At 45.2% G+C, this 22788-nt stretch overlaps 1 protein-coding gene across 9 annotated transcripts in view; it reads right to left on the bottom strand.

Moving 5' to 3' along the window:
- TNIK (TRAF2 and NCK interacting kinase) overlaps window positions 1–22788 on the bottom strand; it is a 298880-nt gene that overhangs the window by 133340 nt on the left and 142752 nt on the right. For all 9 annotated transcript variants that reach the window (XR_014511715.1, XM_083441856.1, XM_083441862.1 and 6 more), the window contains one exon: window positions 2803–2859. Coding sequence is in view for 8 of the 9 variants with exons in the window: in XM_083441856.1 (XP_083297982.1) it covers window positions 2803–2859 (57 nt within the window). In the remaining variant the exon portion in view is untranslated. The remainder of the gene's footprint in view (window positions 1–2802; window positions 2860–22788) is intronic.

Here is a 22788-nt window from a genome sequence, read left to right as displayed (position 1 = left end):
GTTTGAGAACTGTTTTTGGAAGCCGAACATCCGATGGGGCTTCTGATTGGCTGCAGGAGCTTCCTGCAGCCAATCAGAAGCCGCACTTTGGTTTGACTTCCAGAATGGATTCCGTTCCACTTCCAAGGTGCAACTGTAGTCAGCAAATTGAGACTTCTCTGTCGGAGCCAAAAGAAAAATGGCTGCCAGAAGACAAAGCAAGTGTGAGCCAGAAGAACCCACAACGCTCAGAGAAGGGAGTGTGAGTGTGTAAGAGACAGAGGAGTGGATGGATGTGCTGCTGAAGCAGCAGCATGTGTGAGAGAAAGTGGGGGGGTGGGGAGAGAAGGCGATTGGCTTAAATCCTATATTTAATTGTGTTCTTTTTAATACAAGCTCTCCCTGAAATCTCACGCTGCATTTTCAGGCACAAAATTTGAGAATGAGGCTTAAAAACATGGTGTGTGATTTTTCGTGAATTAAGACTCTTATTAAGTAAACCCTGAAGTGCTTATGCTTCCGAAAGCTTTAGCGATTCTACACTTTCTTCCCCTGTGGCCTTTTGGCAAGCACGTAGTTTATTTTCCTCCTATTAAAGGAATAACAAGCTTAATACCTTGAAAATCCCTGTTCCTTTTTTGTCATGCAAATTCCTCAGTGACCATATTTATGCATTTTCTGCAATGCATCTTCTAGCCACACAACAGCTCAATGCACCCAACTCTGGGTTCTTGCAAGGTGAAACAATTCAGGGCTCAGAATACCAAAGGCTTCCACGCACCGAGTTGTGGCATACGTCTTTCTATTGCTATTGGTAAAAAATATCTCATTCTGAGCAGTGTTTCTTGATCCAGTGAGTTCCAGCTCAACCCTGGGTGGAAGAATGCCATCTAGTAAGATGACACCCAGAGGACTTGTACCAGGGGAGGGGTGAAGGAATAGAAGAGATTCATTTACCGTATTTTTCGCTGTATAGGACGCACTGGACCATAAGATGCACCTTGTTTTAGAGGGGGAGAACAAGGGAAAAAAATTCTCCCCCTCTCTGCTCAGCGCCCCTTTAGCGAAGCGGCAGAAGAAACGGAGCCCCTTCTGCTCTCCCGGCTTCAGCAAAAGGAACCCGAAGCCTGCAGAGCGCAGCGGGAACTGGCGCTGTGATCCACAGGCTTCAGGCGGCTATCCCTGAATCCGACCCCTCTCGCTCTCCAGCCTTCAGCGAAAGCAACGTGAAGCCTTCGGAGGCTTCGCGTTGCTATCGCTGAAGCCAAGGAGCCTGCATTCGCTCCATAGGACGCACACACATTTCCCCTTAATTTTTGGAGGCGAAAAAGTGTGTCCTATAGAGCGAAAAATAAGGTATTCTGCAGAATTATCCCTCGAAAGCACCTGGGGAAGGGGCAGAGCAAAGACACAACAAGCCTGCCAGCTTAGGACAGCCACTCATACCTCTCAGCTAGACTAATCGGACAGCGACAGCCATCAAAGCAGGCATAGTTGATTGATGCTGGAAAATGAGGGTAGCCAAGCAAGTGGCGGTGTCTGCGCCTCCTTGTTGACGTCCTGCTTGCTCATCAAACTGGGCGCAGAAGGACCATAGCTCATAAGCAGAGCACCTGTTTTGCATGCAGAAGGTCCCAGGTTCAGTCCCCAGCATCTCCAGGTAGGCCTGGGATTCTCCCCTTCCTGAAAAACTGTAAAGAAGCTGCCAGGTCAGTGCCGACAAAACTGAGCTAGATGGGCAAAGTGTCTGACACAGAATAAGGCAGCTTCCTATCCAAGCTAGATTCACAATGAGCTGCAGCACAGCAACTTGAGGGTCAACTATAGGTTCTTGCATGACGGTGAGCCTGCTGCTGACTAAGGATGCCAACCACTGCTTTTTAAATGAAAAACAAGATGAATTTTAACAGGGAGAAATGTAAAGTATTGCACTTGGGCAAAAAAAATGAGAGGCACAAATACAAGATGGGTGACACTTGGCTTGAGAGCAGTACATGTGGAAAGGATCTAGGAGTCTTGGTTGACCACAAACTTGACATGAGCCAACAGTGTGACGTGGCAGCTAAAAAAGCCAATGCAATTCTGGGCTGCATCAATAGGAGTATAGCATCTAGATCAAGGGAAGTAATAGTGCCACTGTATTCTGCTCTGGTCAGACCTCACCTGGAGTACTGTGTCCAGTTCTGGGCACCACAGTTCAAGAAGGACACTGGCAAACTGGAACGTGTCCAGAGGAGGGCAACCAAAATGGTCAAAGGCCTGGAAACGATGCCTTATGAGGAACGGCTAAGGGAGCTGGGCATGTTTAGCCTGGAGAAGAGGAGGTTAAGGGGTGATATGATAGCCATGTTTAAATATATAAAAGGATGTCACATAGAGGAGGGAGAAAGGTTGTTTTCTGCTGCTCCAGAGAAGCGGACACGGAGCAATGGATCCAAACTACAAGAAAGAAGATTCCACCTAAACATTAGGAAGAATTTCCTGACAGTAAGAGCTGTTCGACAGTGGAATTTGCTGCCAAGGAGTGTGGTGGAGTCTCCTTCTTTGGAGGTCTTTAAGCAGAGGCTTGACAACCATATGTCAGGAGTGCTCTGATGGTGTTTCCTGCTTGGCAGGGGGTTGGACTCGATGGCCCTTGTGGTCTCTTCCAACTCTATGATTCTATGATTCTAAGGGTCCACTTCCCTTCCCATCCAAGTCCACGCATGTTCTCTTGCTATGCAAACCAATGGACGGCAAAATTGAGGTTTCAATATTTGACGGAGCTGCACATTGGTCAGTAGATTACACGATCATAAAGTCAAGAAAAGAATAATACATTACCCCGGTGACATCCATGACTTTAATAGCTGCAAGCTGTCCTGTTTTGACATGGCGACCCTAGGAAAGAAGAAATAAAGGAATCACTTAGCTGTCCCAGTTATGCAATGGTGGAAGGATTCGGCCACAAACTCCCACTCCACCAGCCCTGGTGTACTCAGTGAGTGCTTCTCCTGGGAATACGGCAGTTAATAGCTCCATTCCCACTAGAAACTCACTAAAAATTCAGGAAGCAATAGCATTCTCATTGCCCATCGGTGTGCATGCCAACACAGTACATTGCCGTTCATTCTGCTATGAGTCATTCTGCTATTTCACCATACAATCTGCTTCACGCCTCCACTGGATTCCCTCTGCAACTTGGGGAGGTGATACAGATGCAGCACAGTCGAGCCAGGATCAGTGCAATATGCTCAAACGGTCTTGCCCCAGTGAGCAACCTGGCTGCCAAATTCTGAAGTTTTCGAACCGTCTTCAGAGGACGTCCTATGCATAACACATTGTAGTAATCGAACCTAGGGGTTACCTGAGCATGGACGGTGGTAGTTAGGCTGTCCCTGTGCAGATAGGGGCCCAGCAGGGTCACCTGCCAAAGCTGATGGAAGGGATTCTGTGCCACTGAGGCCACCTGAGCCTCAAGCAACAGCCAAGGACACAGAAGTACCTCCAGGCTGTGTACCTGCTCCTTCAGAGGCAGTGCAACCCCAGCAAGAACAGGCAACCTCCCATCCAAGGGGACGGCAACTAAGATCACACCCACCCACCATACACAGCTGCTATGTTCAGAATGAAGGAAGTGTCCACTGATGCTAATGGGAGTTGCCCTACTAGCCTGGGGGAACAGCTTCAGTGGAGAGGGCAATTTTAATTAGGAACACAGTGCAGGAGGTAAGGGTTAACACCCCCTCCAGCTGCCTTTTTCTTTCATACATATATATATGTATGAAAGAAATGCAGCGACACATTTCATGTATCATCTAGCTGGGCCCGAAGCCTTTAGGTTCCTTTTCATCTTCTATATAATGGCAAATACGCAAGAGGACACTTAAGGATTTAGAGACTATTGTTCTTCCATACTAGATTTTTTCTTCCTAGCCTGAAGCAGATTTACTTTGTGGCTGAACACACAAGCAACTAATAATACACCTCAGAGCCGGCACTTTGATGTTAAAGAAGGTCCTGGATATGGAAAAATTAGTAGATTAGCCTCATTACACACGGAACGAAATGACATAACTGTCAACCTTTGACAGGATGAGCCCTTACAATTTGAGGGAAGCTGCAAATGAGAGTCACATTCCTATCCTGAGAAGGAAATGCCAAATCTTGTTAAAATTCAAATTACTTGCCCCCAAACCTGGGAAACGGGGAAGAGGAGTCCCAACCGATTTATCGGGTAATTACCACCGCCCGTTACCACTGTAATTTTGTGATTCACATTAAAGGCAGACATATTGGATTTTTTCCTACATTGTTGTTACCTTCGCAGACAGCCCCATGCACAATGGAACTTCTCCCTCCTCACCTCTTCCCTGAACGCCCCCCTCAAATCTGCCCTAGAGGTTTGGGGGACCCTCAGAGCAGATTTTGGAGGGTGTGGGAGAGAAGAAGAGAAAATCCCATTGTGTAAGTGGAACATCTGCGGTGTTGCAGACAACCCATCGCATTTTGAAGCACAGGGGTATTTTCTGATGTAATGAAATCTTCCTCATATTGAAGAGAAGTTAAGTATGCAAACAGTGCAGTGAAAAAGGAAACAGCTGGGCAGAACAGTGTTCTTATTTTAACAGTGGTACTGTAGCGTTCTTTCTTTGCAGAGCATGGATATGATATGTTAAATATATGCTTATATCCGTGTATGTATGCATTTCAGTTCTATCCCTTTCTCCTTTTCTTCGATCAGAAATAATCCCTGTTGTTATTATTATAACAAGCATTTCCAAGTCACCTTTAAAGACTGCAACACTCCTAAGATGGCTTACACGAATAAGAACTTTGCAATAAAACATTCGGCTTAAATTGGTTTCTTCTTCTCACCGCGTTTCTCAAACTTGGGTCCCCAACTGTTGTTGGACTGCAATTCCCACCATCTCTAGCTAGCGGGACCAGCGGTCAGGGACGATGGGAGTTGTAGTCCAACAACACCTTGAGACCTGGAGATAGAGAACTGGTAGCTTTATCATTTAAATTTGTTTATTGTGTTGTTTCGTGAAATTGTGAGGTGCCTCGCACCCTCAAAAGGGCAGTACAAGGCACCTCGAGATACTACAAGTAGTTTTGTAAATAAATAGTCGAATTGGCAAGGGAAGCCAAGTGTAAGTAGTTTCATGAGGAAAATGCTAGGTGATTGATTCGCGGAGAGGCCTACTGCCCAGCAGCAGCAGCAGCCCTCCTCACAACACGAGAGCAGCAGTGACTCTGCTGAGGCAACGGATTATTGGCTTTCTCCTTCCAGGAGACCCATGCGGTAAAATCCCAGGCTGGGCCTGGCGCTGAACTCTTCGTCGTTGTATGGAAGGAAACTAGGTCACTGCAGAGGATCCCAGAGTCCTGAGGGAACGTTCAGTGTGCCAGGGCGCACACACACACACACACACACACACACACACTCTTCCACACAAGCAACAGAAGGGGAAGCGAGGACAATCAGAGCTTGGATGGTGCAGATCTAAAGCTTTTCAAGCAAGCACCTTTTGTAAAAGCGCAACAGAGCACACCCACCCACACGACACACACGGTACCGAGATTTTCTTTCTCTTCCAGGAAAGCAGTAGAAAATAACTGTTGGTGGCTGGCGTGCTCATGCATTTTGCATCGGCTCTTAAAAGCTTTTACTGGATCACATTGCAGTCAGTTCTGCCCACCGCCTCCCAAATGCTGCTCAAAAATTGTGGTAAGTTTGCAACGCTCTGAGGTATTTTAAAGGATGCCCAATATAGAACACAGGTTCCTACACTCAAGGCTTGTGTGCTGCGATTCCACAGGAATGCCGGGAAGGGAGAAACGAAGGAGATGGTATGGACCGGATTCAGTTTCTTGGAAATCTCGGCTTCCATTTGAAAAGTGTATGTTTTCAAACCTTTATGTTTGAAAGTGCTTGGTGGGGGCTATACCTGCTGAAATTCTCAGAAGCCAGAAGTAGACAGGAACATGACAGGATATATTATATATATTTTATATATATATATATATATATATATATATATATATATATATATATTTACTTACACACACACACACACACAGTAATACCTCGGGTTGAATGTGCTTCGGGATGAGTGCATTCAAGTTGCGCTTCGCGGCAACCTGGAAGTAACGGAGCGCATTACTTCCAGGTTTCGCCGGTTGCGCATGCGCAGACGGTCAAAGTGACATCACGCGCATGCGCAGAAGCGGCGAAAAGCGATGTGCACATGCGCAGACGTGTTGTCACTGGTTACATTTGCTTCTAGATGCGAACGGGGCTCCGGAACAGATCCCGTTCACATCTAGAGGTACCATTGTGTGTGTGTGTGTGTGTGTGTGTGTCTCCTTCATCAAGGATGAGTACGGTTCTTCCCCCACCCCCCACATTCTCATCCTATCCTCACAACAATCCTGTAATGTAGGTTAGGCTAAGAAAGAGTGACTAGCTTGTAGTCCCTCCAGGAACTACACAACTGAACGGGGATTTGAATCCAAGTCTCTGTAGTCCTAACGCAACTTTCGGAGCCCTGTGCCACACTTGTCTCTCAGAGGTCTGTAGAGCTTTTTGCCACTATCAGTTAACTAGCAAAGCCAGTATGAAATTATAGAACTTTTTTCAAACTGGGAAAACGTAATCAAATTTGCTCAATTGCAAAATGTACACAGGTTGTAGAACACAGCTTCTCCAACCCCACAAACACAGAGAATTTAAATTTATTTATTAATGCATTCCTGAAAGGCTGCACATCCACGACCTTCAAAAGAAAAACATGGAGCCATCCCAAAAGTTCATAAAAGAAGCAAGATGAGATGGCTTAAAAAAAGAAGTAGTGTGTCTAATTCTCTGTTATGAATAGAACTGAATTTGCACTCAACAGCGACGTATAACTGTGGAAAACAAACCTAGCTTAACTTAAGCTTCAGCAAAGCAGCATCAGAACCCTTCACACTGTTCTCTGGGTGCAAATAATGATATACCATGAATGATATTTGGGCTGATGAGAGTCCAAAGAATCTTGAAGGAACCAGGCTGGCGGTGATGGCTCAGTTGTAGATGACCTAAAAAGCCAGTTAGCATTCCAGCAGAGTGGCACTGTCTGCTTTAGGCAGGCGCCCTTCTCATGGAACTGCCTAATGCGCTGGCTTCTCCTCAAACGACTGTCTGAAGCATGCCAATGCACTTCTCCTGGCAAGAAAATGTTTTGCCTCCTAATGAGAGCCAGCCTGAAACCAGGGTGAACTGAGGTCATCTGGATGAATTTTCATAGCCTGAGCTGAGTAGTGCACAATTGTTTTTAAAAAATGAATGAGAAGCTGTTCCCAAATCAGATATTAAGAGTAGGATACAGACAAGGCACACGGACTATACTGGAGTTGTGTCTTTCAGCCCTAATCATTGATATATTTTTTAATCATTTATTAATTCCTGTATCGCCCTTCATCTGAGGATCACAGGGCAGTTTATAATCAAGAAATACAATAATACGTAATGCAGTTACAAACAAAAACAATACTCCCCCCCCCCCCACAGTTTAAAAGGACACAGATTGTTTAATTAGTCACAGATATGCAATGATGGTACCAGGCGAGTTTCCCTAGGGAGAGCATTCCACAAGCAGGGAGCCACACAGAAAAGTGAGGGCTGGACCATAAAGAAGGCTGATCGCCAAAGAATTAATGCTTTTGAATTATGGTACTGGAGGAGACTCTTGAGAGTCCCATGGACTGCAAGAAGATCAAACCGATCCATTCTTAAGGAAATCAGCCCTGAGTGCTCACTGGAAGGACAGATCCTGAAGCTGAGGCTCCAATACGTTGGACACCTCGTGAGAAGAGAGGACTCCCTGGAAAAGACCCTGATGTTGGGAAAGATGGAGGGCACAAGGAGAAGGGGACGACAGAGGACGAGATGGTTGGACAGTGTTCTCGAAGCTACTAGCATGAGTTTGACCAAACTGCGGGAGGCAGTGGAAGACAGGAGTGCCTGGCGTGCTCTGGTCCATGGGGTCACAAAGAGTCGGACACGACTAAACAACAACACCCCTGCTCCAATGCATGCAGCCATTCTAGGTGATAGCCTTTGCTAAAGGCTACTCTATAAGAAAAAAAACTAGTTCAAGGAATGGTCAAAGGCCTGGAAGCGATGCCTTATGAGGAACGGCTAAGGGAGCTGGGCATGTTTAGCCTGGAGAAGAGGAGGTTAAGGGGTGATATGATAGCCATGTTCAAATATATAAAAGGATGTCACATAGAGGAGGGAGAAAGGTTGTTTTCTGCTGCTCCAGAGAAGCGGACACGGAGCAATGGATCCAAACTACAAGAAAGAAGATTCCACCTAAACATTAGGAAGAACTTCCTGACAGTAAGAGCTGTTTGACAGTGGGATTTGCTGCCAAGGAGTGTGGTGGAGTCTCCTTCTTTGGAGGTCTTTAAGCAGAGGCTTGATAACCATATGTCAGGAGTGCTCTGATGGTGTTTCCTGCTTGGCAGGGGGTTGGACTCGATGGCCCTTGTGGTCTCTTCCAACTCTATGATTCTATGATTCTAACTAATTCCCTCCCACAGCAAAATGAAACTCTGAATTTGATGTGTGCCCAATCCTTACCCGGAAGCGTTGCAAGACACTTCCAGTTGTGCTGATTCATCACAGATATCGTTCAGCAAGAGGCTGAAGTGGTTTTAATTTAGTTGCATTCCATCAAACTTATGCTTAACTTACAATGCGCTTCTAGGTTTGCAATCTTAGACATGCTGTGATTCTCCTAGAGCAGGCATCCCCAAACCCGGCCCTCCAGATGTTTTGGGACTATAATTCCCGTCATCCCTGACCACTGGTCCTGTTAGCTAGGGATGATGGGAGTGGTGGTCCCAAAACATCTGGAGGGCCAAGTTTGGGATGCCTGTCCTAGGGGCTTCAAGAGAGGACAGGTGAAAAAATCCAGCTAAATCATGGGTGACGGACAGGTGCCACAAGCAGAACAGCAAGCATCAGTTTGTGGTAGTCTAGGGACATTTCTGCAGCATGCCTCTTCCCAGTAGGTGGTTCATCAGCAGGCAATGCAGAAAACCATTCCAAGACCCAGGAGTCTGTAGATGTATTGTAGTATGTCCTAGGAGTTATGCCTCTCATCCAACGAGGTCTTCCATTGTTTGGGTTTTCTGACATATTCATCACCCTGGGAAAAACCGCTCGGATTTTCTGCCTCAGGCACCAGATGTCTTCAACCATCTCTGCTTTAGCCAAATACTATCTTCCAACTCAAATCTATTCATTATCGTAGCCCACTGAGCTCACCAAACATGCATATTTGTCCATATATGTATTCTTCTTTATCAATATCAAGGTTTCTGCTTTACATTGTTGTGTGTGCGCATGATGTTGTTGGCATAGCTTTCCTCCCCCGATATGCTGTCAAAGCTTATTTGGGTACAAACCCAAACTCAACTCGAAGCTTATCCAAGTGAGAATGTCAAAGCTGTTGTTGTTTTTGATTGAGCACTCATCTGAGCATGAAGCGATCCCTCTAATTACCTTTAAAACATTACCTAGCTATCGCTAACTCAAGAATGTCATGAGTGTTATGTGGACGTTACTCAGATTCCCACAAAACGAGGGCAGTGACAGAGAAAGTTTAGAGTGGCAGATCTGTGCGTAATCTGCAGAGTTTTTCAAGACAAAGGAATTTTGAAGGTTATGTATACACCTTATAAATATTCATCAGCGCTGCATATAATCTCAGAGTGGCCCTCGGCGTTCCCGTGCTGTACATTTTAAATGTAGCTGTTTCAATCAGTAGAAATTCTTAGGGTAAAACTGACACTGTAGAGACAGCTGGAAAAGGTTCTAAGATTAAGTGACATTGAAATGGAACATAGTTTGCATCTGTTATGTTCAGCTTGATTAAGCTAGGTGCAGTTTTTACATTGCTTTTTTTTAAATTAAACAGGTTGTAGTCAAGTATATGAATACGGTGTGCTGCTTTAAACCACCCTGGGCATCTTTCGTCTCTTCTGGAGTGTCAGTTCTGTGTGATTAGGTAGCATAAAGGCCCAGTTTAGTCATGATGCTAAACAAGGTTCCAACATTGCAAGAATGAGCCATAGTGAGCCTTAAGCTCACACATTCTCCCTTCTACCTCTTTCTTTTGTGAGAGAGCAAGACCGAAAGCTGATGGTTTCAATTTTGCTGCCTTCCATTACCCCCAATCTCAGGACACTTGTTTAGTTTACCTATGGTTAGCTTTTTTAAAAAGACAGGACGTGAAACCACAGTTTGGTTCTGGTGTGTTTTAACTAACCAAAGTTTAGGCTAAGCCAGTTTCCCAAATTCAGAAGCAATAGGAAACTGCAGTTTCTTCCAAATCAGAGTCACATCACCTGCCATCCTGCATGAAGGAGATTTGAGAGAGAAGGAACCCGAGAGCCCAAGGCTTGCCACAGTTCATTCTCAGAATGCTAAACTATGCATGTCTGAGCAGAGCCAAACCGTCCCCCATTACCAACACTCCACAGAATTTTACCAGAAAAGAGTTTATGTGAGATCATTGTCTGACATCCCTATGAAAAAATTATGAGACAACCACTAACTTTTTCTATTGGAAACTGTCTCAGTCGTTTTGTTTTGAAATTTCTGCATTTGATTGGTAGCAACTTTTTAGGCCAATAGGCGACTTTGATGCCTCATAGAGGTGTCTTGGAGTGATACTGATAGTTTTAAATAAACAAATAAATAAATAGAATCATAAACAAATACAAGACAGTTTGCACGTCATAACCTAATTTGCACGAACACTCAGTTTTGACTTAGGTTTCTAAGCATTAGCTTACATACACATACACAGATAATATATTCAATTTCACACCTATATTTCAACTACACTGCCTCACTAGGCTGTAAGCCCATTCTATTATTATTATTATTATTATTATTATTATTATTATTATTAAAAGTTAAATTGTCAGGATTCTACAAGAAGCAAAAGACTCCATCAACACAGGGTGGTTCATGATGCAATTGTTGCCATGAAGATTCTTAAACTCCCTGCCTTCTGCTGATATTTTTCTAATTTTGGCTACAGAGCAAAATAGCACAGCTAAATAAGATAGTAGCTTGGAGGAACAGTATTTTTTTTTTTTTCAAAGTAGCTGGCAGAAAATGGAGAAGAGCTTCCCTCATACCCAATCAGATGGAACTCGAGCTTCCTCAAGAGCTTCCATGGCTTCATTATGGGAAAGAAAAAGGGCTCATCTGAGTGAGCATCTGGCAACACTAACTTTGATTGATCAAATCTCAGTGCATTATGGGAAAGAGAGCGTCTCTCTCTCTCTCTCTCTCTCTCTCACACACACACACACGCTCACACACCCCTGACAGCTTCCCCAGGCATTCTGTTCGACCTAGTCACATAAAATGACCAGAATGCACTTGCAAAATAGTCTACTCGCATAAATATTTGATATTCTGCCACTTTCGGGGAAGAGGGAGGGAGGGAAATACCTCAGCACTCCTATCCACCAGGGCAGAGATGACAAATCGTTATTAGCTTTTTCTAAACAACAACCACACAGACACGTTCAGCAGACCAAGTGAAAGTAGCTTAGCAAATGGCGAGACGCACACCCAAAGAATCCTGTCTTCTTATACTTTAAAGGTACAGGGGGGAATAAGCAGCAAAAAAAAAACCCAAACAATCCAGCAGAGTCATATTATCGTCATCCTTCCCATTCATGCTCCAAGATGCTGCTTATAAAAAGAAGGGCTTTTCTTTTGGGGGGGGGGAATGTAGATACATAGGTGTCAGGTCTACCCAGGTCTCAACACCCCAATCAGTAACCATATTGGTCAATCCAAAATGGTAGACCTGTTCTCCAAGACTGTGTGTGTGTGTGTGTGTTTCTAGTATTTATTTTGCTCTCCACTTTGGCAAAAAGTCTGTGGACTTTCATATGAACTGGCCTTGATTCAGATGTAATGCTAAGTGAAATTTAGTGTTACACCCATGAGCCCCATCTGGTGTTGCATGTGTGATACTCAGGCCTGTACATTCTTCTCTCCCCTCTTCTAGCTAAACTGTTTTGGTGCCCTCCAGATGTTGCCAGATTGCAAGTCCCATGTTCCCTGACCATTGCCTATGCGGCTGAGGCAGATGGGAGTTTTAGTCTACACTTGGGTTTACTGTTACCAGGCAGGAACCTCTGTCTCCCTCTCTCCTCTCCTGAAGCACAAGTGAGTAAGGATGTGGAGACCATCTTTCAGATATTTGGGGCCTGGGTCATTTCAAATTTTGAATGTTAACAGCCCCTCGAAGTGTCCCTATTTTCCAGAAGTCGTCACGGTTTCTGATTTGATCCTGGAATGTCCCACTTTTCCTTAGGATGTCCCTATTTTCATCAGAGAAATGTTGGAGGGTATGGAGTTATGCGACTCTCGGGCCAAGGAGATAAAGTAACTCTGCAACCTTGAGAAGACATCTGAAGGAAGCCCTGTATAGGGACGTTTTTAAATGATCAGTGTTTTATTATGTTTTTATATATGTTGGGAGCTGCCCAGAGTGGCTGGGGCAACCCAGTCAGATGGGCGGGGTGATAATCATAATCATAGTAGAATCTGTTGTTGTTGTTTAGTTGTTTAGTCATGTCTGACTCTTCGTGACCAAAGGGACCAGAGCACGCCAGTCTTCCACTGCCTCCCGCAGTTTGGTCAAACTCACGCTGGTAGCTTCGAGAACACTGTCCAACCATCTCATCCTCTGTTGTCCCTTTCTCCTTGTGCCCTCCATCTTTCCCAACATCAGGGTCTTTTCCAGGGAGTCTTCTCTTCTCACGAGGTGGCCAAAGTACTAGAGCCTCAGCTTCAGGATCTGTCCTTCCAGTGAGCACCCAGGGCTGATTTCCTTCAGAATGGATAGGTTTGATCTTCTTGCAGTCCATGGGACTCTCAAGAGTAGAATAGGATGTCCCTATTTTCATTGGAGAAATATTGGAAGGTATGTGTTAATGTGAGTACCTTGAACTGGGCCTTGAAACAAACTGTCAACCATTACAGCTGTTTTTAAACGGGTTATGTGAGTGCTAAATGGAACCTCGGCCAGCAATCTGGCTCCTGTATTTGGGACTTGTGATCAATGCCTGGGGGCAGGGGAGCGAGAGTTGCTGATTCTCGATCATGAATATTAGCATACAAGTATTGATAAACAGCGTGCATTCAGAATGCAGCTCTTTCTCTGCGGAAAGTCGATAGGCAGACAGGAAAGCATGGCAACCAGGAGAGACTCAGGCCGGGAAATAATAGGTCACATCTGAAGTACGGTACCTTAATGGTTTGTACAAAATTATACAGTAAAAATTCATTTGTGCTCCCATTGCCATTAAATAAGCCACTGTTGGCAAACCAAATTTCTCACTCCACTATGCAATTATAAAAGTGGCAGTGAATGCATCTCTGCTGTCACATAGCATTAAATTGGAGCAATACGTTACAGCGGCCAAAACAAAAAACGTGTTCTTGGCTTTTAAAACGTAAATATCATTGCATTCAAGTACCAGCCCCCGGAGGAGCATAACTCAAGAAATCTCCATGCTTAAGACACTGAAAATGCTAAGCAAAATACAGGAGATATGTAGGCACCTTTCGAGATATTTCTGCATCACAACGTGCTTTCAATCGACATCCGGCTTCTATTTCCCCTGCAAAGTTGCTGTTTGCCGAAAACACAATGCTTGGGGGCCTAAAGCAGGCAAGAAGGAACTGTTTTCAGGTGTCAATCCGAACCGGGAGTCTTTTTCAGATAAGGGGACAGGCCCCAGGGGCTGCTCTTCCCTCGAAATAGAAGCAGCCAAGTTAATCACACTTGCTGTATTTATGCAAATCTAATGTGCCATAAAGGGACGCGGGTGGCGCTGTGGGTTAAAGCCTCAGCGCCTAGGGCTTGCCGATCGAAAGGTCGGCGGTTCGAATCCCCGCGGCGGGGTGCGCTCCCATTGCTCGGTCCCAGCGTCTGCCAACCTAGCAGTTCAAAAGCACATCAAAATGCAAGTAGATAAATAGGGACCGCTTACTAGCGGGAAGGTAAACGGCGTTTCCGTGTGCGGCTCTGGCTCGCCAGAGCAGCGATGTCACGCTGGCCACGTGACCTGGAAGTGTCATCGGACAGCGCTGGCCCCCGGCCTCTTTGAGTGAGATGGGCGCACAACCCTAGAGTCTGTCAAGACTGGCCCATACGGGCAGGGGTACCTTTACCTTTACCTTAGTGTGCCATCAAATCTAATGCGCCATCAAATCTAATGCACACCCTAATTTTCGCAACGTAGTTTGGCAAAAAAAAAGAAAAAAAAAAGGTGTGCATTACCTTTGAGTCAATACTAAATTTAAAAATGTGACTGGCATTGTGTGCAGTTTGGTCCTAAACTGCTACACATCCCACATTCTGCGGAAGTGTAAAAAGTTATTACTTATGTGCTGGATGAAGTATTATTTCATTGACCTATCTTAAAACGGTAGCAAAACTATTTCATTGGGTGACCCCAAGTTCTACTGCAATTATTTTCATTGTTGATACTATTACCAGAAGATACCTAATGCCAAGTCACGTTGCCCACTCTGACAAGCCATGGCTCTCCGGGTTTCAGACAGAAGTGTTTCCCAGCCTTACCTGGAGATGCCAAGGGGTGAACCTGTGACCTTCTGCATGCCAAGCAGATATCCTACCAATGAGCCCTTCCCTGCTTTAGACGGGAGCCTCTCTTTCTTTCAAAATAACACAACCACACACCTCTCTCCTCGCAGGAAAATAAAACCCGAGGAGAGACAGAAGGACCAGGAGGAGGGTTGCTGCCCTGAGCCTTACTTGCCAGAAGATCTGAAATATATTTCCTCTCTCGTTCCTCTCCCTCCTCGAGAAGCAGTAAATTGGTTGGCTGCTTTCTGACATCATTCTGACAGTGTCCCTTAGGGGCATTTAAACGGAGAAAGAGCGAAGGGGTCTTTATCAAATCAGACAAGTGCAGATTTTATTCGTACTTGCACATTCAGCACATTTTCAAAAAACCCCTACTTCTTCTTTAAGAAAAATCCCCAGAGTGAGTTTCTAAAGACACTCCAGGTGGGATGACAATTTAATTTTCAGGTGAATATTGTTGCGTTTTTTGGTTTTTTTACATTAACTTTCAGACCCAAACAAAGCCTGCTTCCGGGTGTCAAGAGACCACGTGACGCCAGGAAGCTGGAAGATAGTGAAGCAGGCCATTGGTCTAATTCAGTACTGTTTACATTGACTGGCAGGTGGGTGGTCAAAATCCCTCACACAGGGTTCTGAAGTGGACGGTGGCCAGCTGGGCGTCAGGCACTTAGGAACGGCAGCCCAAGGGGTGTTGCCAGACCTGTGCTTGGTGCGTTTTAGCAGCAGTTTCAAAGGTTTCAGCTGTGAAAGGGTGGTGGGAGCACACCTCAACTCAGGTATATAAGCTTGGTGCCAAATGGCACTGTGAATCTAGGCTGCAGTCGACACAATGCCTGAGTAAGTCTGAAGCTTATAAACTGTGGTCGCCAACCATGTACAGTGGTACCTTGGTTTGCAAACAGTCTGGTTTGCAAACATTTTTTGGATTACAACCCATTTTCTTTGGATTACAATTTTTTTTTTTTTTTAGGCCCCTCCGGAACAGATTGTGGTACCACTGTAGTTGCAATTTCGCCCGGCTAATTTCAAACACTGACTTCAGAAAAAGGGATGAATGGGAGCTCACTTTAAGCTCCTGATCACTCGTTTGGAGCCACATCTGTACCTACTGCACACCTGTTGTCACGCTTGATGTCTGGCACGGGATGGGTGGGTGTGGTTTGGGGGATCCCTGGCGGGCCAAGTTTATCCTGTGGGCCAGAGGCTCCCCACCACTGCCCTCCAGGATACATAAGAGCAGTCCTGCCAGGCAAGCTGAAAGCCTATCTAGTCCAGCATCCTGTTCTCACAGGTCTACCTGTTCCTATGGAAAGAAGAAGAAGAAGAAGAAGAAGAAGAAGAAGAAGAAGAAGAAGAAGAAGGGGAGTTTGGATTTGATATCCCGCCTTTCACTCCCCTTCAGGAGTCTCAAAGTGGCTAACATTCTCCTTTCCCTTCCTCCCCCACAACAAACACTCTGTGAGGTGAGTGGGGCTGAGAGACTTCAGAGAAGTGTGACTAGCTCAAGGTCACCCAGCAGCTGCATTTGGAGGAGCGGAGACGCGAACCCGGCTCCCCAGATTACGTGACTACCGCTCTTAACCACTACACCACACTGGCTCTCGACATGAGCCGAATGGCACTCTCCCTTCTCATGTTCCTATGTGTCTGATATTCAGAGGAATGCACTTCTGATGCTGCAGGCAACACAGACAAGTAGATCCTTGGTGTTATGTACTGAAGTTCTCACCCTGGGCCAGCAGGGGGATACTGTAGACAGTTATGCAAATGAAGGATCGAAAGTGACGTTCAGTGATTGGATAGTTTGTATGCAAATGAAGGATGGAAAGTGACGTTCAGTGATTGGCTAGTTACAGAAAATGGTTACTGTTGCATTCTAGTGGAGCTCTATATAAGCAGGCTGACTGAGCTCCTCAGTTCAGTTCTGTTCCAGCTTACAAATAAAGAGCTGCTTTGGAAGAATCGCTGTGTCATCTGATATGTTCGCCCACAACTTAACACTTGTAGCCCTTTCCTTCATTAACTTGGCTAATCCCCCTTTAAAGCAGTCCATGTCGGCAGCCATCACGACATCTATAGCAGGCACAGGCAAACTCAGCCCTCCAGATGTTTTGGGACTACAACTCCCATCATCCCGGACCACTGGTCCTCTTACAGACATCTCTTAGATAGGGGTGATGGGAGCTGTAGTCCCAAAACGTCTGGAGGGCCAAGTTTGCCTATGCCTGATCTACAGGGTTTCTTGTCCTACCTGGAAATTTCAGGGGTTTCAACTTGGAATCTTCTGCATTCGAAGCATGTGCTCTACCACTAATCTACAATCTGTAAGAAGTTGCCTTATACTGATTCAGACCACTGGACCACTGAGCCCAGTACAGTCTTATCCGACTGCCAAGGTCTCAGGCAAGATGTCTTTCCCAGTCCCGTTATCTAAACTCGCTTAACTGGAGATGTCGGGGATTAAACCTAGGACCTTTTGCATGCAACGCACGTGCTCTGCTGTTGAGCTAGAGGCTCAACGATGGACGCGAGCCAACAAGAACTGCTGCATAAATATTAAGACTCAATATGCAGGGAGTGTTCAAAGGGACTTTTCTTTTCTGAAAGCTATTCAAAGCAGACAAACGATTTAAAAGCCCCTTTCAACTCTACAGGAGATTCACCCATTGCCACAGCTAATAATTTCTACATCTGTGTTTTGTTTTTTAATTTTCACAATGGTGGTGATCACATCCTGCCTTCCACAGAAGGCGGCTTACCTAAAATAAATATCAATGCAAAAACCAATAGAAAGAGCCTAAAAATCAGCTTCACACACGCACAGAGAAAAAATCAATGGTAGTTAAAAAGAGCAGTGGGTGCATATTATGTTTCTTAATCAAATACAGTGGTACCTTGGTTCTCAAACTTAATCCGTTCTGGAAGTCCGTTCCAAAACCAAAGCGTTCCAAAACAAAGGCACAATTTCCCATAGACAGTAATGAAAAATGGATTGATCCGTTCCAGACTTTAAAAAACAACCCCTAAAACAGCAATTTAACATGAATTTTACTATCTAACGAGACCATTGATCCATAAAATGAAAGCAATGATCAATGTACTGTACTATAAAATAAATAAGACAGTATTGTAGATGATAAAAATTAAAATGATTTCCCCCCCTTACCTGCACTGATAATAGTCATTGTTTGGGGGGGGGTGGCTTTTATCTATTTCTGCAATCACACAATCAATCAATCAATCAGTCAGTAGCTCAACTGGGTTTCAAAAACAAAAACGCAAAATGAATAGCAAAAACAAAAGCACCAAAATTAATCTGTTCCGGAAGTCCGTTTGACCTCCGAAATGTTCTAAAACCAAAGTGCAGCTTCTGATTGGTGCAGGTGCCCCAGAAACAAAAGCCAACAACCACATTGGACGTTCAGCTTCTGAAAAATGTTTGAAAACCGGAACACTTTCGGGTTTTCGGTGTTTGAGAACCAAGGCGTTTGAGTACCAAGGTGTCTGAAAAGATTATGGTCCCCACGATACACAATTCAACACAAAAAGATACTAAACCAAAAAATAACATTTTATTTTGCAAAATGTCTCAAAACTTTCATGTCCACTGGAATAAAAATATTTTCTTTCTAGATTTTCTAATTGCGAACTTATTTCAAAAAGAAATTTATCTCTATTGCTTTTTCTAAACAAGCACTTGGTCTGCCTATAGCGTATTCCATCACTGCACCCCAACTTAAACAGAATGCACACAGTTAACCTGTAAACGTTCAACATGGCTTTATAAGGCCTGTCCAGTTTGCTCCCGGGGCCGATATCCCTATCTAGGGTATGCTGCTGTGTGTACCACAAACGTTCATTCTGAAATTTCAATCTGAATGCTTACTCTTGTGCCTGGGAGCCAGAGTTCCTGATTTAAAAGCTACATATCTCAACAAGCAGCAGCCAAAAGAAGCCAAGCCAGTGTATTACCCATCACAATCAAAACTGTTATCTAATCATGTTAAATCAATGTTGTTGCTCTTCCCATTTTGAAAGGGGTGGGGGGAAGGATATTCTTTCAGCCAATATTGCCTTCAAGGGTTTTACAGGCTTCAGGCAAGCTTGCAATTGTACTGTACTCTGTTCCCAATGTCTAACAGTAAACAGTCAATAAACATTTTGCAATTGCCCAGATTCCATTCTTCTAGCAAAGAAGAGCATCTCTTCGCTAATGATATATGTCATTAGTACTGATAAGAACATACACAGCTATGTCGAGACAAAACACTTTTCTAGAATGCCTTTCAATGCCAGCATTTCCTTCTTGTGTGCTGCAGCCTTTGTTTTGCTGCAAATATTGTCGAGCTACCAGAGAAGAGAAGGTACCAATTTCCCCCTCCCCTCTCATTTGGTCTTGGAACATTTGTGTCACACGTGCACAGATTTCCATGGATGCAATGAAATGGAAATTCTGTACTCTCAAGGAGCCGCCAAGCTCTATCGGGTGCAGTTAATCTTCTCAGAATGGTCCGCACACTTTTTTGTATCGATAAATTAAAATAGGTTTGCTTTTCCAAGCATCTTCTCTCAAGAAGGAATCTTCTGTTTGTATGGATGGCAATTCACCATAGCCGGTCTGGGATGTTGGCTAAAGCAAGGGATGAACATCTTAGGTTACAGAAATCCCTTGGGCATTCAATGGACCTGCAGGGAGTTCCCCACTGACTTCAGTTCTACCAGGTGAGCAGGACATGGAAGAAGGATGTACTCTGGGGGCTCCAGCAGGTTAATGGAAACCCTGAATCAAGCCGGTATCACTTGGACAGATTAATTTTATTTTTATTACGCATTCTGTGTTTTTGTATTTTGTTTTTTATGTTGTGAGACCTGTGGGTATAGTAAAGGTAAAGGTAGCCCTGCCCCTACGGGCTAGTTGTGTCCGGCTCTAGGGTTGTGCGCCCATCTCACTCAAGAGGCCGGGGGCCAGCGCTGTCCGGAGACACTTCCGGGTCATGTGGCCAGCGTGACATCGCTGCTCTGGCAAGCAAGAGCCGCACACGGAAACGCCATTTACCTTCCCACCAGTAAGCGGTCCCTATTTATCTACTTGCACCCGGGGGTGCTTTTGAACTGCTAGGTTGGCAGGCGCTGGGACCGAACAATGGGAGGGCACCCCGCCGTGGGGATTCGAACCGCCAACCTTTCGATCAGCAAGTCCTAGGCACTGAGGCTTTTACCCACAGCGCCACCCGCATCCCTAAAATGATAAGCTTGAATGGAAACAACTAAGGGAGAGGAGGAATCATAGAGTCATAGAGTTGGAAAGGACCACAAACATTATCTAGTCCAACCTATCTTTCACCCAACATGGGGCTCAAACCAATAACCCTTAGATTCACAGACTCATGCTCTCATGCTCTACCAAATGAGCTATCCATGAAGCTGGTGTGGGTATAGGGAGATGTACAAATTTAATAAATAATAATAAATAACAACACACAACTCTGCTGATAACACCCTGAACACCTTTTGCTTTTGTGGAGTCCTCCATCCCTGGTATATGTCAGGAGTAGATAACACTGTACAACGCCTACAGGCCAAGCCCCAAGGAGGGTACATTGCCTACTCTCTCATCGACCCAAAATACTGGCTGCGACCTTCTAGGCTTAGTATACTCTCAGGGTTGGAGGCCAGCTGGCTGTGGCTATCCCCACTGCCCCTACAATATCTCTGTGGCCCTGACATAATGACCCAAGGTGATTGTCACGCTGGGGCTCCAGAGGCACTGTGATGGAAGTTTAGGAAAGCCCCAAACAGCATCAGCCCTGCATAATTCAAGGAGCATCTCCAACCCCATCGTTCAGCCTGGACACTGAGGTCCAGCACTGAGGGCCTTCTGGTGGTTCGCTCACTGAGAGAAACCAAGTTACAGGGAACCAGGCAGAGGGCCTCCTTGGTAGTGGCACCCACCCTGTGGAATGCCCTCCCTTCAGATGTCAAGGAAATAAACAACTACAGTGGTACCTTGGGTTAGGTACTTAATTCGTTCCAGAGGTCTGTTCTTAACCTGAAACTGTTCTTAACCTGAAGCACCATTTTAGCTAATGGGGCCTCCTGCTGCCGCCACGCCGCCGGAGCCCGATTTCTGCTCTCATCCTGAAGCAAAGTTCTTAACCCGAGGTACTATTTCTGGGTTAGCGGGGTATGTAACCTGAAGCATATGTAACCTGAAGTGTATGTAACCCGAGGTACCACTGTACCTGACTTTTAGAAGACACCTGAAGGCAGCCCTGTTCAGGGAAGCTTTAAAGTGTGTGATATTGTATTGATATTGTATTGTGTTTTTACTATTTTTTGTTGGGAACTGCCCAAAGTGCCTGGGGCAGCCCAGTCAGATGGGCAGCATATAAATAAATTATTATTATTATGGGCGGGCAACACCAACCATAAATCCTGGCACCAGCCCTTATATCGAGGAAAGGCGAGTCTAGTTGTGCTGATCAAAAATGGCTTCCCAGATGCATTAGCCTATTTGCAGGCAGTGAAAGAGAGGTGGTTTTGGCCATGTTGACAGGTTAACAGTCAAAACAGCAGGAACTATGTTTTAGTAGACTTCTAAAGGGAGGTCCAGGGGCTGCTAAAGGCAAGAAATACTGCCTTCAGAAGTGGAAATAAGTCGCTGTACAGCTCAGCTAGAGCCGATCTAAAGAGAGGTATCCGTGTAGCAAAGGAGGCATATAGACAGCGGCTGGAGAATCATCTACAAAGTAACAACACCAGGCAGGTGTGGCAAGGTGTACAAGAATTAACAGGGTATAAATCCAAGGACTCCCTGGCAGACGAGGGAGGGGCATCCCTTGCTGAGGATTTGAATGCCTTTTTTGCCCGTTTTGAAGTAACATCTGCAGCAGCACCTGCTGAGGCTTTACCAACACCACCACCACTCCCTGTGAAGGCTTTGCCATCATCACCACCATTACCATCATCAGTACAAAGGAATGTAGTAGTCTCTGTGGAAAAAGAAGAGATGAGGAAGGTGTTGAAGGGAATCAACCCAAGGAAGGCCACAGGGCCAGATGGGGTAGCTGGAAGGGTATTGAGAGACTGTGCAGATCAACTAGCAGGAGTTTTCACTGGGATTTTAAATCAATCCCTAGCCCAGGCTATTGTTCCATCCTGCCTAAAGTCCTCTATTATCGTTCCAATAGCAAAAAAACCTAACCCGGAAGATCTGAACGATTTTCGTCCAGTAGCACTCACACCTATAATCATGAAGTGCTTTGAAAAGCTGGTACGAAATTATGTCATTGCCTGCCTACCAGAGGGACTGGACACATTCCAATTTGCTTATAAAACGAAAAGATCGACAGAGGACGCTGTGGCGATTGCCCTCCATGCTGTCCTTGCACATTTGGAGCAGCGGGGGGGTTATGCCAGACTGCTTTTTTTAGATTTTAGCTCGGCATTTAATACCATTCTACCACAACGTCTGATGTCTAAACTGGAAGATCTGGGGCTTCCGTTATCACTTTGTGGGTGGATATTGGACTTTTTGTCAGACCGCCCCCAGAGGGTTCGGTTGGGCCCTTATACCTCTAATATGCTTAAGACTAACATAGGAACACCACAGGGATGCGTACTCAGTCCGCTCCTTTATATTCTTTACACGTACGATTGTGTCGCTACTCACCCTAGTAATAGGGTTGTCAAATTTGCAGATGACACAACCGTGATTGGGCTCATCTCTGAAAGGGAGGGTGAAATGGATTATAGAGATGAGGTGGAGCGGCTGACAGAGTGGTGCAGAGCTAACAACTTGCTCATAAATACAAGGAAGACAAAGGAACTTGTGGTGGACTTTAGGAGACAGAAGAGCAATGTCCAGCCACTTTTGATTGATGGGGTCTGTGTGGAGAGGGTAACAACGTTCAGATTTTTGGGCATTGAGTTACAAGAGGATCTGTCCTGGAGTGTCAACACAAGGGGGCTTGTGAAGAAGGCGCAGCAGAGACTGTATTTTTTGAGAATACTAAGGAAAAACCATCTTCCGCAGAAACTGCTGCTTGCCTTCTATCACTGTGCCATTGAGAGCGTGCTTACTTATGGCTTATGCGTGTGGTACGGAAGCTGTACTACCCAGGAC

Source organism: Podarcis tiliguerta (genome assembly GCF_965153285.1).
Source record: "Podarcis tiliguerta genome assembly, chromosome: 5".
In the NCBI taxonomy this organism is placed as follows: Eukaryota; Metazoa; Chordata; class Lepidosauria; order Squamata; family Lacertidae; genus Podarcis; species Podarcis tiliguerta.
Note: the sequence above shows the minus strand (reverse complement) of the source record. Positions and strands in the feature narration are given on the sequence as shown.